Genomic DNA, 16325 nt, shown 5'->3' on the forward strand with positions numbered 1-16325 from the left:
TTTGAAATTCTGCTAGTACATTAAGGTCTACTGATAGATGTTTGTGGGTCTGATATATACAGTACCATATCATCTACGTATAGTGAAATATTCTGTTTAAGTCCTTCTTTGATAATACCCTTTATCTCTAATACATTTTGATAGTGACTGGCCAATGGCTCAATAGCGAAAGCAGAAAGCAGTGGTGATAGCGGGGACCCTTGTTGAGTACCTCATTCTAGTTTTAAGTTGTTTGAGGTTGTCTTGTTAATCCAGGTAGAAGCTTCTGAACTGGTATAAAGTAGTTTTATCCATACACTTACATTTGGGACAAACCCAAATTTGTGCAACAGGCAAATAGGTAGTCCCAATCAACTCTGTCAAAAGTGTTCTGCTATGTTAGATTTTATGAGTGAGTATATCATATTAAACAAGCACCAAAGGTTTGAAGCCAAGTGTTTGCCTTTAATAAATCCAGTTTGGTCCTGTAATATTACAGAAAGAAGCACTTTCTCGATCCTTCTGGCTAGAACTTTGTAGAGTATCTTAACATCATTATTCAGAAGTGAAATTGGTCTGTATGATGCACATTGTAATGGGTCATTATTTTTCATTGGAAAGATTAGGGAGATCTGCCTCCTGCTCGCTTTGCTCGCCAACCCCCCAGGCAGGCGTTACGCGCTAGCCACGTAGCAACTCTGCTGTTCACGTATGGGGATGCGGATGTACAATTTAAACAGATTATTTTCATGGGAATTGTTACATGTGCATAATAGACCTAAATATTTTACATTACAGCGAGTAATTAACCACAGTAAAAAATAGTAAAATGTAATAAATTTATAGAAAATTTTTTCATGTTGCTTTAGAGGTATTCGTTGCGTTATACGTTTTCATTGTGTTTGGCTTTGAAATTAACACGCAAATTCTTTTTAAACTTACACTTTTACTGTAAAACTTCAGTAAAAACAATATTTGGAATTAACTTTTCGTCAATATTGCATTGAATTTTGATTCCGTGTTTGGACTTACATCGTGACAACGCAACGCAACCCTTCGAGATGAAATTCTTCAATAAGATTTGGACATAATAAGTCTTCTTTTATTGGGAACTTAAAGTAAAAATTTATAAGAGCTGAGAGCGCAGGAACTGTGTCTGACAAAAGCATTCACAAGAATGAGAGGTGAGAGGACCATGGGCGTGGTTGAAAATGGTTGAAAGGAGGGTGGGACTTGGAAAAAAATCTCTTGGCAATAGTTTTGTACATTAAAGACAGACCAAGTTGTAAGCAGAATCTTCTTTGCATTACCAAGACACAATATGACTCAAGTTCATATTTTAAAGAATGTCAGAATCAGTCTGTTTAGATCTTTTTTCGTGAGAACAAAAGATACAGAATTGGCCATCAACTGTTACTTTCACATTAGATGGAAACAAGGCTATTTCTGACAGCGGATGTCCATTGTTCTACTTCTTTAATACAAGGTGTAAACATTTACTTAAATTCTCCTAGGTGAGCACCAAGTATTCTGATTTTTGCTCATATTTTCCTGTATTGGTTCTTTAATTGTTGCTAGTTTTATTTTTTTAGGTTTACATCCAAGTTATTGCTTAAATATACCTCCTGGTCTTTTATGTTCTCATTGCCTCTCTCACTCGTAGTTTTATTCCCACACTCACTGTTAGCCAGAGCAGGTGCTACACTGAGAGGTTCTGGCTGATCCTTCTATCTTTTCTAGCTTAGTCTGTGGCAGGCCATATTGTGAACTTGAGACTAGCTTAGACTTTGAAACTTTAGGTACCTTTTCCTTCTGTTTCTGACCTCTTGATCCCCAGCTCATGTTTTTAATATACTTATAATTGATTCTTCTTGGGATGATTACATACAGGATATCTTGGATAGATATTAAAACTGCTAAATATTACTGCTACTAGTGGAACACTGTCTTAGACGTCCCTCTCCCGCAACTGATGAGTAACCCAATAGAGGGTGAACCGAAGGGGTCGGTTGATGTGGCATACACAACTTCAAGTCCCACCTGATCATTTGTGCTTGAGACACCTGTTGGTTTACTTTTTATCTTAAGAGTGTAATTTCCTGCGGTGGGCTGGCGCCCTGCCCGGGGTTTGTTTCCTGCCTTGCGCCCTGTGTTGGCTGGGATTGGCTCCAGCAGACCCCCTTGACCCTGTAGTTAGGATATAGCGGGTTGGATAATAGATGGATGGATGTAATTTCCTGCACAAAATATGGTCCAAAAATGACGTACAAATTGGTTTTCTGGACCTGAAAAAAAAAAACTCAATATAGGAGTGGAACCACAAAAAGCTTAACGTCTTGCATTACTAGATATCAAGACACATTGAACGGTAAATTAGCTGTAAATGTGGGATGTTTCTTGTATTGGTGAGTCAGGATGCACAGGACCAAAAAAAAAAAACAAATGATTTCAAAGCATTCATAAGTCATTTTTATGAACACAATAATTTTGAATATGTTTGTTGTGCTAAAATTTTATTTTCCTTTTCACCATGTATATAATGATAATGGCGTGGCTTGAACATAAGTTCCTTTGTTTCTGCTGTTGCCCAAAAATTTTGTTTTAATATGTCAAATCGAATGTCACTATTAGGCTATAATACAAATAAATTTGAAAAGTTTTATTTGAAGACAAAAGCTGACAATTGATTTTAAAAGAAAGGTGTTTTTATACCATACACTAATTTTGGAATTGTTTTACACTATGCAATGCTGCAATATTTGAAAATCTGTCTTTGCATCTCACTTACACACACATTAGCCTGTTTCATACTTTTGAATGGTTACTTTGTATTTATTTGAAAACTTTCAGCCATACCCCTTCAAAATGTAGCTTGGGACAGTTTTTTTTTTCTACCTCACTTTTTGATCTACAAGGTTCTGCTTTTTGATCTACAGTAATACTCAGAGCTGATTTCTAAAAACTTCTCCATTTCCCTTAAAGCAGTGGTCCCCAACCTTTTTGACAGCAAGGACCACTTTATTAGATGCAAATTTTTCCACGGACCGGTTGGGGGGGTGGGGTTCTTGTTTTATACACAATTTACATAACATTTCTATTATTATTAAGTTATTAAGCAGTTCCCATACGTTTGCAACCCAAGATTTTTCTTCTTTTTTTGCATATAACAAAGACATATGCTTTACATTTGCCATTCCTACAGATTGCACATCACAAACATTAACACTGCTATCTTTTTTTCGTGTCTGCCGTTTCTATAGGAGGGTGACAATGAGTTAAATTCCAATGGATGTTTTTCAAATGTTGACAAGCAATAAGCATAAGGTATCACTGAAAACCACAGAAAACAAAAACATCAAAAAAAAAAACAGTACGAGGAAAGTTCGAAGAAAGATTTTTTTTACAATATTTCTGTTTGGGGATCGTTGTGCAAACGTGCACAACTGAGCTGTGACCACAGATCTAACTGCTCTGTGGATGATTCGTTCAAGCATTTCAAGGTCACTTCGTTTTAATGAAAGCATCTGCTGAATGTACTTCGTAGTAACGCGATTTCTATAGACTCGTGTCATATGGGGAAACTGTCGGGACCATAAAAATACTTTGTTGTAATACTATACTCTCTCACCTTGGTCTCTCTCCTCTCTCTGCACCGCTGCAAAGCCCCGCCCGCCAAGCGTTCTGAAAAGTCTGAGTGAGTCTCCGTTGCCGGCAGTTCTCTCGCGGCCCGGCTGTTAGACGGCTGCGGACCGGGGGTTGGGGACCCCTGCCTTAAAAGTATAATACAGCTTTGGATTTGTGCTTAAATCTGAGATCCCTAATAGTTGTTTTATGATGAGGAATTCTCATTCATGAAAGTGGAAAATAACCATCATAATTAGAAGCACATTAATAATAAAAGGAAAATCATAAAGTCCTCACTTTGACAAGCATTTTTAGTGTCTGCAAAACATATTTTGTTACCTCGGCCAAAATGCTGTGTCACACAGTTTGTTTCCATCTTACATTACTTGACATATAATGCTTAACTCTTTTAGGGCTAATTTTTTTTTTGTTTCTTTTCTCCCAGGGCTGAATATTTTTCCAAAAACTAACATTTTTTAAAAAAGAATACAAAGCAATTGTTTAACATATCAAATCAACAAAAAATATTTACTTTTGACAAATGTTACTGTCTTGCATGTTGTATGAGCCTGCATACTCTATGATTTCACATACATTTTACACAGCAAAGTCTGATCTCGCTCAAAGCAGCCAATTTCAGTCATTGCCACATTACACTCCTTACAATATGTGTTGCTTTGGTGCCTATTTTTCAATTGTCTGTTGCTGCATTTTCTCACATATATTGTTAGTGTGTACTGTAGAGAGACAAGTCGCCCATTTGCCATCGTGCCATGCCACTGCCACCAAGTTTTCTGCCTGCATGAAAACCGCATTGTCACCTCTTTTCATCTTCTGAAACTTTATGAACTTTATGTATGGCATTATAGCCTGGCTCACCCCATGGGATTTGCTTCTGTTTATTACAGAAGTGAATAAAACTTTGCAGCAGCACGTACCTAAGCCACCAGGGGACAAAACACGTTTGGACCAATGCTCCCTGAAGTTATATCACCAGTTCTGTCCCATCTCTATTTGTAATGCCACAGCGTGCTTCATCTCGTCTTTCGTTGTGGGTTTCCACTTTGAAAAACGAGAATGCGATGCAAACGCAGCCCGCGATTCAAAAAAAATCTCTGCCTACCTGTTTGTCTCGTCTGACAGTAGCTGAAAAGCAGCATCAGGAGAGAGCAGCCTGAAGTACAGCAGCTGGTGATCTGTCGTGTCCAACAGCAAGCCATGCCGTCTTGTAAACTCCGGTAGCCAGATCGGCTCTCAACGGATCAATGTCTGTGTATTTATCCCATGCGAACCTTGCCGTAGATGCATCAGCTGCGCGAAGGCACTCGACTGGCAGCAGATCCGCTGGCGCGGCATCGGTTGGTGTCTGATCAGCTGATGCCTGCTTCTCACTCTCTTGCTCGATCTCCTGATCACTGCCAATAAAATCCGATTCTGAAAAATCAAGAGTCCGACTCCGCAATAATGCGCAAAAAAACATCGTCTGCCGAGTGTTTTCTTTTCTGCACTTGCTTCGCTGCCTTTTCACATGTCGGTGCCATCTTGCCATTGTTTACATTTCGCAACTCACGCACACGCAAGGTTTAGTTGCCGAGTCAACGAGTCTAGCATTCCTCCAAGCACAGAGGGAATGCCTGTGACGTGACAGTGAGATTTGTCGCCATTAACAGCTGATTGTCGCCCCCTATCCCTGGATGTCGACTTTTGTCGACATTCGCCTTCAACCCCTCCTGTCGACAAAAGTCGACATCCGCCCTAAAAGAGTTAAAGAAATTGAGTGTCCTCTTTGTGAGTTGTTTGCAAGTTTCGTTAAATTGAATATTGTTCCTGCAGTGTGTGTATGTATATATATATATATATATATATATATATATATATATATATATATATATATATATATATATATATACAGTGGAACCTCGGTTCACGAACGTCTTGGTACATGTACAACTTGGTTTACGACCAAAATGTTCGCCAAACTTTTGCCTCGGTTCACGACCACACACTCGGTATATGAACAAGCCAGTTTCTCTTTCGGTTTGTGCGTGCCGATGATTTCTGCACGTGTTGCATTGTTCTCGGTCAGACGTGCGTGCGTGCTGTCGCTGTGAACTCTTTGTGCTCTATTTTATTTCCCTTCTGGGTCGTACGCGCCGGTTACTGAATTTAACCACGTGTTCAGCCTCTCCCTGTTCATTGTTCTCAGTCAGACGTGCGTGCTTTACCTGTGAATTCTTTGTGCTCTACAGTATTTCGTGTGCTTTTGCAGTTAACCATGGCTTCTAAGCAAGTGAAGAGTGGTGAGAAGAAAGTGTTGCAATGTTACTTTTCTCTTTTTTTCAAATGTTTATTTTTTTCCATGTGCTTAAAACTCATTTAAAAAGAGTGTTTACAGCGATCGATCGGGTTGTAATGCTATTAGCATGAAATCCTGCAATGTTACTGTGTTGGTTGGCTTTTAAATAAAGTTTGGATTTGTTCAAATGTTCCTTTTTTTTCCCCCTGCGCTTAAAAGTCATTTTAAAAAAAAAGTGTTTATACAGCGAATCGGATTGTAAGGCTATAGCACGAACTGCTGCAATGTGAGAGAGAGGGGGGCTGCCGTGCTGCCGAGAGAGAGAGCCTGCGTGTGCAGCTAAGAGAGAGAGAAGGGGGGGTGGGGTTGTGCTCACCTGTTGCTGAGAGAGAGAGTGCAGGGAGCCTGGGTGTTTGTGTCAGTGTTATTCAATGTTTTCACATTAGTTTACTATTACACTGTGCATTCTATGGTGTAATTAACTATAATTTGTGCGTAGACATCTTTAAAAAAATATATTTACATACAGTTCGTACGGTCTGGAACGGATTAATTGTATTTACATACAGTCCTATGGGGGAAATTGCTTCGGTTTACGCCCAGAGTTTTGGAACGAATTATGGTCGTGAACCGAGGTTCCACTGTGTGTGTGTGTGTGTATATATATATATATATATATATATATATATATAATACAAGAAAACTAGAGGTCTTGTCATGAAAGATTAATTTGAGTTTTTCACTGTCATTTTTAAGCAAATTCATTAACATACTATATACTACTTACATAATTACTTCTTTCAAAGTCTTTTTTTTTTGTTTTGTTTACTGTCTCCTGCTCACAGACTGAAGCCAATCTTGCAAGAAATTTTCTTGGAATGCGAGTTTCAAGTTCTAATAACACTCCCATTCCTCGTCTCCCAGCCAGTCCTTCAAGAGTTGACCATTTAATTGTGGACCAGCTACGTGAGCAAGCTAGGGTAAGTCGGTTATGGTGTTTTTACATACATGTCGATTTTTATTTTGCCTCCATCAAAATGTTCTTATTTTTTTCTTTGCTATTCTGTATACAAAAACAATGTTTTGTTTTGGTTGAGCACTTTCAAAATCTCTCATATCTTATGTTGAATATTAAGCAGAGGAAGTTTCTCCTTTATATCACAAAATTTTGATATTTTTTCTTTGTATTGCAGATTGTGACTTTAGTTGGGAAGATGGAACGTCTACGCAGTGCACCTGTACATACAAATATAATTACTGCCCTTGATCATCATTTGGAAGCAATCCACTTAACTCAAGCCAGGCGAAAGGATGAGATTGTTAATGCTACTAATCGTCAACGGCAGGGTGCACCAAGATATAATGATGACAAAGGTTGTAAGGCAGAATTCCTGTTATTATGGTTTAAAAATTTGCCTGCTTAAATTTTTTTTTTTATTTTATTGATTTTATTGTAATCACACAACATTCCATACAAATAGATCAATTTTTACAAAAATAGGATCAAAAACAAATCAACCCCCTCCCCTGAGAAAGAGAGCATGGTCAGCAGAGTAAAACTTAAAGCTAGTAACAATAAGTACAGTGGACCCTTGACTTACGAACTCAATTCATTCGCGACGGCTGGTTGTAATTCAAGTTGCTTGTAAGTCAAGACTATTTTTCCCATAAGAAATAATGGAAATACGCATAATGCGTTCCGAACCTCCCACAGCAACACTTACTTAACCTTTTCATAATAAAAAAGGGTTGTATAATGTGCATAATTTACCAAAACACCAACAATTTTTCTAATGTACTAACTGAAAAGTTATAAAAAGTGCCTAGCCTACCAGAAACAACAATTTCATACTGTACTCACCATTTAATTTGACATCTTTGGGCTGCAGGAAGGGAGGAGGAGGAGAATGAAGTGGAAGGTGGTTATTGTTTGGAAGGAGCCTCCTTATACAAATCTTTTCTTTGTAAAATTGTCGAGATGGTGGATTTCGACATGCTGTACATATTAGCGAGATCGGTCACATGAACACCACTCTCATATTTCCGCACAATTTCCTTCTTCGTTTCTATTGTGATCGCTTTGTTTACCTTTGTTACCTTCTCTTCCTTCCTTAGCAATTATCGAAATAAATTATATAACTCACTGCACTGACCGAAATTACGTCCACAAACACATGTATCTGGGCTCCGACTGACGCTTACGAACGCTCTCGGTTGTTTGTTTGCAATCGCGCAAGCGGATACACGTGACCGCATTCAGGTCGTAGCGCAAGATGTTGGTCGTAAATCAAAACAAATATTTTGGTCGTAAATCAAGTTGTTCTCATGTCAGGCCGGGGTTGACTGTAAATAGATGAATTAATAAGTGAATAAAGATAAATGGAGAAAAAAAAGAAATGGGGAGAGAATCTGCTTCCTCAGTGCTTTAAAAACTTATTCTAAAATGTTATTGATTAGATCCTGCCAGGTTTTGAAAAAGGTCTGCACAGATCCTCTAAGTGACAATTTGATTTTTTCCAATTTAAAATAGTATATAACATCAGTCACCCACTGACTTAAAAGAGGAGAGTTAGGATTCTTCCAGTTGAGCAAGATAACTCTACGTGCCAATAGTGTAGTAAAGGCAATTACAGTTTGTCTTTCTCCACTTTAAGCCCATCTGGGAGTACACCAGACACAGCTGTTAGTGGATTAGCATGGATTGTGACACCAAGGCTGTCTGAAAGGCACTTAAACATTTTGGTCCAGAATGATGTTAATTTGGTGTAGGCCCAAAACATGTGACCCAGTGAGGCTGGAACTTGATTGCAGCATTTGTAGGTTGAATCTTGCCCTGGAAACATTTTGGACAATTTTAAGCAAGACAGATGTGCTCGATATATAATTTTAAGTTGAATAATTGTGTGCTTTGCACATATGGAGCTCGAGTGAATTCTCTGCATTGCTACCTTCCACTCATTTTCTGAGATATTGAGTGAGAGATCCTTTCCCCACTGTTCTCTTGAATCTTTGAAAGAAAGCAACTGTAAAATGGTTTTATATATTGCAGAAATGCTGTCTTAAGTGCTCGAGACTGAGCAATATTTTTTTCCAACATACAGGGAAATGGGAGGTGAGGAAAATGGGCAGGTTCTGTTTAACAAAGTTTCTAATTTGAAGGTAGTGAAAGAAATGTGTTGCTGGAAAGTTAAATTTGGAATGTAATTGTTCGTAGGATGCAAAGATGTTGTTTAAGTACAGATCTCTAAGTGATTTAATCCCAAATGTTTCCCAGATATTAAAAACTGCATATGTTTGCGAGGATGGACAAAGGTGGTTCTCATGCAGAGGTGCCACAGATAAAAGCTTCTCTGTCTTAAAATACTTACTGCATTGGTTCCATATTCTGATTGAGTGAAGCACAATTGGGTTGTTAGTATATTGGCGATAACTTGCATTTATTGGAGCACATAGCAAGGAATATAAAGAAGTACCGCAGGATTTTATTTCTATTGCAGACCAAGCCTGTGTATATTCATCTGTTTGTGTCCATGTCCAGGTTTTTATAGTTTGTATGTTTGCTGACAAGTAGTAAAATTGAAAGTTAGGTAGAGCCATGCCACCTTCTGCCTTAGGTCTTTGTACGGTCGTTCTTTGGATACGTGGATGTTTTAAATTACAAATAAATGAGGTTATGGTTGTATCTAATTTCTTAAACGATTTATTGATGTATATTGGAATGTTTTGAAATAAAAAGAGTAGCTTAGGAAAGACATTCATCTTAACAATAGTAATTCTTACAGCTAAAGTGAGGTGAAGGGTTGACCATCTATGCAAGTCTTGCTTAATTTTTTCCATACAGACGGCGAAATTTTGTTGATAGAGAGCTTTATGTCTACTTATGATGTTTACCCCTAGATATTTAAACTGATCTGCAATGATAAAAAGGAAGGTGTCCAATCTAATATTGTGTGCTTGAGAATTCACTAGAAAGAGCACACTTTTATTCAAATTAATTCTGAGACCAGAAATCTTTTGAAATTCTGTTAGGGCTGTTAGGACTGCAGGCACAGTGTTTTTTGGGTCTGATATATACAGTACCTTATCATCTGAATATAGAACAATTTTCTGTTCAAGTCCTTCTCTGATAATCCCCTTTATCTCATAAGCATTTCGACAGTGAACTGCCAGTGGCTCAGTGGCGATTGTGAAAAGTAGTGGTGATAAAGGGCATCCTTGTCTGATACCACGTTCTAGTTTAAAGTAGTCTGAATTAATGTTGTTAATATAAACTGAAGCTTTTGGATTGGTATACAGTAATTTGATCCATGCACAAATGTTCTGGCCAAACCCAAATTTCTCCAGTGTAGTGAAAAGGTAGTTCCATTCAATCATATCAAATGCTTTTTCTGCATCCAAAGATAATAATATCTCTCTATGGAAGCTAAGTGTCGGCCTTTAATAAATCCAACTTGATCTTGTGATATTACTGAAGGCAGCACTTTCTCCATCCTTCTAGCTAGGACTTTGGAGAGTATCTTAACATCATTATTCAGAAGTGAAATTGGTCTGTATGATGCACATTGTAATAAGTCCTTATTTTGTTTAGGAAATGCTTGCCGAAAAGTTTGAGGTAGAATTTTATTGTCTCTAGGTTCTGTGAATGTTAATAAAAGGGAAGCTAGCTGAGTAGAGAATTTTTTATAAAATTCGACAGGGTAGCCATCAGGGCCTGCTGCTTTCTCACTCTGAAGTGACTTTATAGCATGTAGTATTTCTGATAGCGACAAGGGTTTATCCAGTTACTCTGCACTGACAGTATCAATTTGTGGTATGTGTAATGCATCCAGAAATGCATTAGATTGTGTCTTGTCCTCTTTAAACTCAGGAGAATATAAGGACTTGTAGTAGTCTCTAAATATGTGCATTATATTTTTATGGTCCATGATACTAACTAAGATGTTATTAGCTTTCTCCCTATGTTCATAAAAATGATGTCTTAATTTAAGTATGAGTTGTTTAGTTTCTTTAGTTGTTAAGAGGTTGAGCTCTGAATGCAGAGCCTGCCTTTTCCTATGAAGAGCCTCACTTGGACACCTGGCATGTTCTTGATCTATTCTAGTATTTTCACAGGTTAGCTCTGATACCTTCTTGGTTTCCAATTTATTTCTGTGGGAAAGATATGAGATAATCTGTCCCCTTAAGAAGGCCTTCAGGGTTTCCCAGAGTATTCCTGCAGAGACCTCTGAGGATGTATTTGTCTCTAGGAAGAAACTGATTTGTTTGGATATAAATTCTGTACAGTTCTCATCTGCTAATTAAAGTGGGTTATGACACCATCTGTGAGATGAGTATGTGGGGCATAATGATTTTAGCTCCAAGATCAGAGGGGCATGGCTGGAAATAACAATAGCATTGCATTTGCAAGATTTAATCGAAAGCAAGAAAGTGTTCTCTACAAAGAAATAATCAATTCTTGAGTAGCAGTGATGCACTGATGAGTAGAAGAAATATGTTCTTGAGTTTGGGTTTAGAAATCTCCAAGGGTCTGATAAGTTGTGGTCAGTTACAAACTGTGTAATTGTCTTTGCAGTGTTAGATGTCATCAGCCCTGTGACAGGAGGCCTATCTAGGTCTGGATTTAAAACACAAAGTCCCCAGCAATTATAACTTGATTAGTGTTCACATTGGGAATGGATGAAAATACATTTTGGATGAAGTCCCTATCTCCATGAAGTGCATAAACATTTATCAAAATCATTTTATAGTTAAATAAATTACCCATGACAATCAAATATCTTCCTTCAGAACTACATCTGATACTACAAATGAGACTGTTCTATGTATAAGAATTCCCACACCTCTAGTTTTCTTTGTAAAGCTGGAATGGAACATTTGGCCAGTCCAGTCTTTTTGTAGCCGGAACTGATACTTTCTTAATAAGTGGGTCTCCTGTAAAAATACTATTTCTCTCAACCCCCCCCCCCATTTTGCCTTCCCAAGTGATGCTGGACCACACTTCACAAAGTCCCAGTCCTCTGACATACCTGCTTAAATTTAAATTAGGTGTTTTTTTTTTTTGTTTTATGAGCATTTAAAAACAGGTTTCAGGTTATGCTTTGTAGTCTGGTATTGGATGGATAACATGCTCTGTTCCAAAGGGAAAAAAAACAGACTCGGCATTGTTGATGACAGTTGAACATTTTGAGCTGTCAGAAAAAGGTCAGACCATATTTTTGTATAATTTGACAGCTTTAGATAGTCTTATTATCAATATGGTCCTCACATATTGTTAGAGAAATAATGTCTAAAATAGTAAAGCATTTCCAAAGCTTGAGTGAAGCTGTCTACCACACATGTTGAGAATAGCAGGCTACGGAGTAGCCACTGAGTAGTTTAAACTTGAAAACTGCCTTTCAGAAGTTGGTAGTGATAACTTGCATCATCCGTAAATTATGTTAAATTTGTCATGCAGAGTTTCAGTTAAAGGTAAGGTACTGCTTTTGTAACATATTTGTCACTTTTGACAAAAACAGCAATGGTAGATGTCCATACAGGTAGTCATTGGCTTATGACCTATGCATCTTATGACTATTCAACTTTCAACCGCTACCACGTCTCACGAGCAAACAACAGTTTTCTCCATGTGAGCTCCATAAGCTGTGACTCATTTATCTTGATCTCAGTTTATTACCTGACTGTGTTCATATTCTGTTTGTCTTACAGTTACCGGAAAAAAGGCAATTGATCTCGACACAAAAATGAAGATGATTAATTAGTATGAGGGAGCAAACAAAGCAAATGCAGTCACATTTGACTTTGTTATCCCATTGTAACCGGTGTTCGCCTCACACACTGTTCTACTGAGCTTTGGCTTTGAATTCGGTTAACCTCCAAAGCTTCTGCATTGTGAGTCACAATGTGCCACTTCGTGTAAACCATCACAATGGAGTGAGTAATTGAACCACACTGAACTTCTTTATTTCTTAATGTTTGTTGTTATCAGGTTGAACTGTTCAAACAGAAAACATACGAGTGCTCAAACTCTGTCGGTACAATTCCTCCTCTCACATTTATCCCAATGAACATTGGGAGAGGCTCACACTAAACACGTAACATAACATAAAAAGGATTTGTGAAGCTGTTAAAAGTTCAGCACCCGTGCGACTAATCACAAAACAAAATAATAAGAAATAATTTACAAATAAAAAGAGAAAATCTACACAGTGTGTTAAGAATGGTAAGAAAACGATGTTGAACAACAATATGACTTAAGGGACTTATTATACAGTACTATACATACGGTTAGGTTTGAATGCATATACCAGTCCATATCGACATACAGTTTGTCGGAACAGAATGTAGTCATAAGTCGACGACTACCTGTATTTATGCAGCCCATTCAGTTCTTTTACAGAACCTGTTGGGGATGCACCAACACAGACTGAAGCTACATTCAAATGCAGTCATTTTTAAAATTGAAGAATGCACATCAAGGTAAAGTCATATATAGTCAAAGCACTTATGTTCATTATTTTTGATGTAATAGCTTTTGAAATGGTCGTATAGGTTTAATATTACGTAAAGAAAAGACAAAGCACTGAACCTGTTGGCTATAGTGAGATAGATTACAGCTAAGCTTGGAAAACAATCTTTTGACACTGGCATTGTATACAATATGTTTCACGATATATACATTTATCCCTAAGAACAAACAAGGCTTAACTACTGTATGAGATTAGGTATTTTCTTAACCTCACTTACCTCCACTCCCAAGCAGCCTTCAATCCCTGTCACCTCTAGTGATGACTTTTAAGTTATTGAACTCCATTATAGTTTGATCAGAACTGCCATATAATTACTGGGTCGGGCTCTAGTCTGTAGCCAGTCAGTCAGTGTTTTAAATTGCAGGGAATATTATCACAGCAGAGAAGTCTCGGCTTCATTCAGAGTGTTCACAATCATATTTTTCTTAAAAGGAAGCATAGTATAAGTTTTTAGTGGATCTAGTTAGTATACAGAGAAAGGGTGGAAAATGAGGAAGACAGACAGCACTTTCATCAGAATAAGGGGAAGGCAAGCTTGTAGACAGAAACCATATAAAGAGTTGTAAACCAAAGAAACAAATGTATGAAGATTAGCACAAGATAACTTTTGATATCTGCCTTCTTGGAAAGTGGTTGAGTCTATGAGGATGTTCTATAAAGTGTGGCCTTGATGACACAATCTGAGGAAAGTTTTTGAAGACGAGCCCCTGGCAAGTTCTTCAAGTTAACAGCAATGGAATTGTGATAAAAACAAAAATAAAGTAGGTAGAAATCTTTATTTTTTTTTTTATAGTAAAGTACAGTTGCCCCAAGATTTCATGGTATGACAAACATGGATTTTTATCTGAAGAATACATCTAGAAAATTTTGTTATGACAAGGAAAAATGATGAAAGTACCAAAATATGTAACATTCAGGGCCTACAGCTAATTGGTCAGTAAGGCAGTCAAAAGGCCAAGAAAGGAAAGCCATTGTTAGGGCATTGTTTGATGATAAAGCAGAAAACAAAAAATATACTTTTTAAGTTAGAATGATTTTGCACTGCCATAACTTTATATTATGTTACTGCAATGTAAATATTTCATGTTAATGTTTAAGTTTTTTTTTTTCAAAGTTTGTATTATTTTAATGAAGCATACTTTTTTCAGAGCATTATGTCAAAGCTTGTACTGAATCTTTACAAGCACATGACTGACATCTGTTACCTTCAAATGTCACTGAAACTCCTGGAGCGGTCTGACTGTTTCAAAACTGTTCTATGAAATGGGTTGTGAAACTACTGTTCTCACCTTTTACAGAAAAGATATTGAATTATAATTGGAGTCCAGAAAATGGAACCTGTTATCTGACTATAAAGTAAATTCCATGCTATATTAGTCTTTTGTACTGGAACCTATAAGGTGTCATTAATACTCTAGCCTACTGTAGGCACATTCCCTAAAGCTTCTTATGTGTGCCCAGTTCTACAGGCACATTCATTAAACCCCATTATGACTCTCTTTGCCCCTAAGGATGTTATTGCCTACACACTGAGGGAAAAATATTAATCTTTCAATTTGCCTCACAGCCAAAATCTCCCTGATATGAAAAAGTTGTCCATGGTGGGTTTCTTGGATTTTTGTTGTTTATATTGCTATTGTAATGGCACTGATTAGTTACATCAGCTTGGGGGATGAGTCGCCTGTAGTATTAGTTGGAATTCCATCTTACAAATGAGCAGCTTTAGTGCCAGCGTTAGAGGAGCCTAGGAAAATGGCAAGCCTGCCAAAGTGGTCCTTCTTGGATAATGAGCTATTCAGAAGAGTGATGTGAAGAGCAAATAGTCGATTGGCACTCAGTACAGGTGAGCATGGGTGCAATGCTACAATTTTCACAATGGTAACAAATTTAATCTTTAGAATGTGATCATTATAATGATCGTTATAAAGTTTAAGATTAAATAAAACACAAAAACTTGAAAAAACTTGCATTAAAACATTTTTTTTTGTATATTGATTTGACTTCATTTGGTAGTGTTTTGATATATGAATGTCTAATGACATGTAACACTAAACATATGGTACATTTATGAAAATTCATATAATAGGAAAGTTGCATCATGAAGTTTGAATCACAGTTTGAACTGAATCATGGACTAAGTGTATTGTCCAATTCCTGCTATCCAGAAATTGAACAAAGGGTTTAGATGCAGACACTACTGTCTAGGAGCCAGAGGATTATTTCAGACTTCTCTTTCTGGAGAGTGCTTTTGAACTGATAAACGAGGACACAATAAGATAAAACATTTTTTTATTCTGGCTGTGAGTTATCAAATCCCCGATTTCATGTTACTAGAAAAAGCCGATTCTGATTTGCTTTCTCTATACTTTCAAGTTTATTTTTACCCCCCACAAATCTCTGGCCATGTAAAACCATTATACAAAAAATGCTAAAATAAATAAGGCTCCTTTACAGGTACTTTTTTTTTTTTTTTTTTTAATTATCCATATTCATGGCATAATTACAATATGCATTTCTAATAAAAATGTTTGTCAAGAAGATACAAGGCTAACATGTTTAACATATTTGCATGTAAAATTAAAACATTTGGCTATTCTTTAATGTAAAAACCAATACTTTTGCCTTCACTATCTCTAAACCTCTGACTGTTGCGTCTCTGTTTATAGGAAGTTCGGCAGCAAAATGACACTTACAGTTCCTTAACTACCGTAATACTTTGTATAAAGAAGGGTTACAACTAAATTACCATAATGCTTTAGAAAAGCAGGTTCTGAAAATTTTTTTTTTTTTTGAGATTGTGTACCAATCACTGATAGAGTCATTTGGGGTGAAAATCACTATCTTGATCAGCAGCCAGTCGATCGATGCATCACTAATACCCATTTTTTTCATTTTCCAGC

General features: G+C 37.1%; 1 protein-coding gene across 1 annotated transcript in view; it reads left to right on the plus strand.

Annotated features, from left to right (window-relative positions):
• Nucleotides 1-16325, plus strand: part of LOC114653530 (uncharacterized) — a 146461-nt gene that overhangs the window by 119704 nt on the left and 10432 nt on the right. Inside the window, exons 7-8 of the mRNA XM_028803899.2 lie at nt 6745-6879; nt 7093-7273. Coding sequence (XP_028659732.1) covers nt 6745-6879; nt 7093-7273 — 316 coding nt within the window. The remainder of the gene's footprint in view (nt 1-6744; nt 6880-7092; nt 7274-16325) is intronic.

Source organism: Erpetoichthys calabaricus, chromosome 6 (assembly GCF_900747795.2).
Source record: "Erpetoichthys calabaricus chromosome 6, fErpCal1.3, whole genome shotgun sequence".
NCBI classification, from domain to species: Eukaryota; Metazoa; Chordata; class Cladistia; order Polypteriformes; family Polypteridae; genus Erpetoichthys; species Erpetoichthys calabaricus.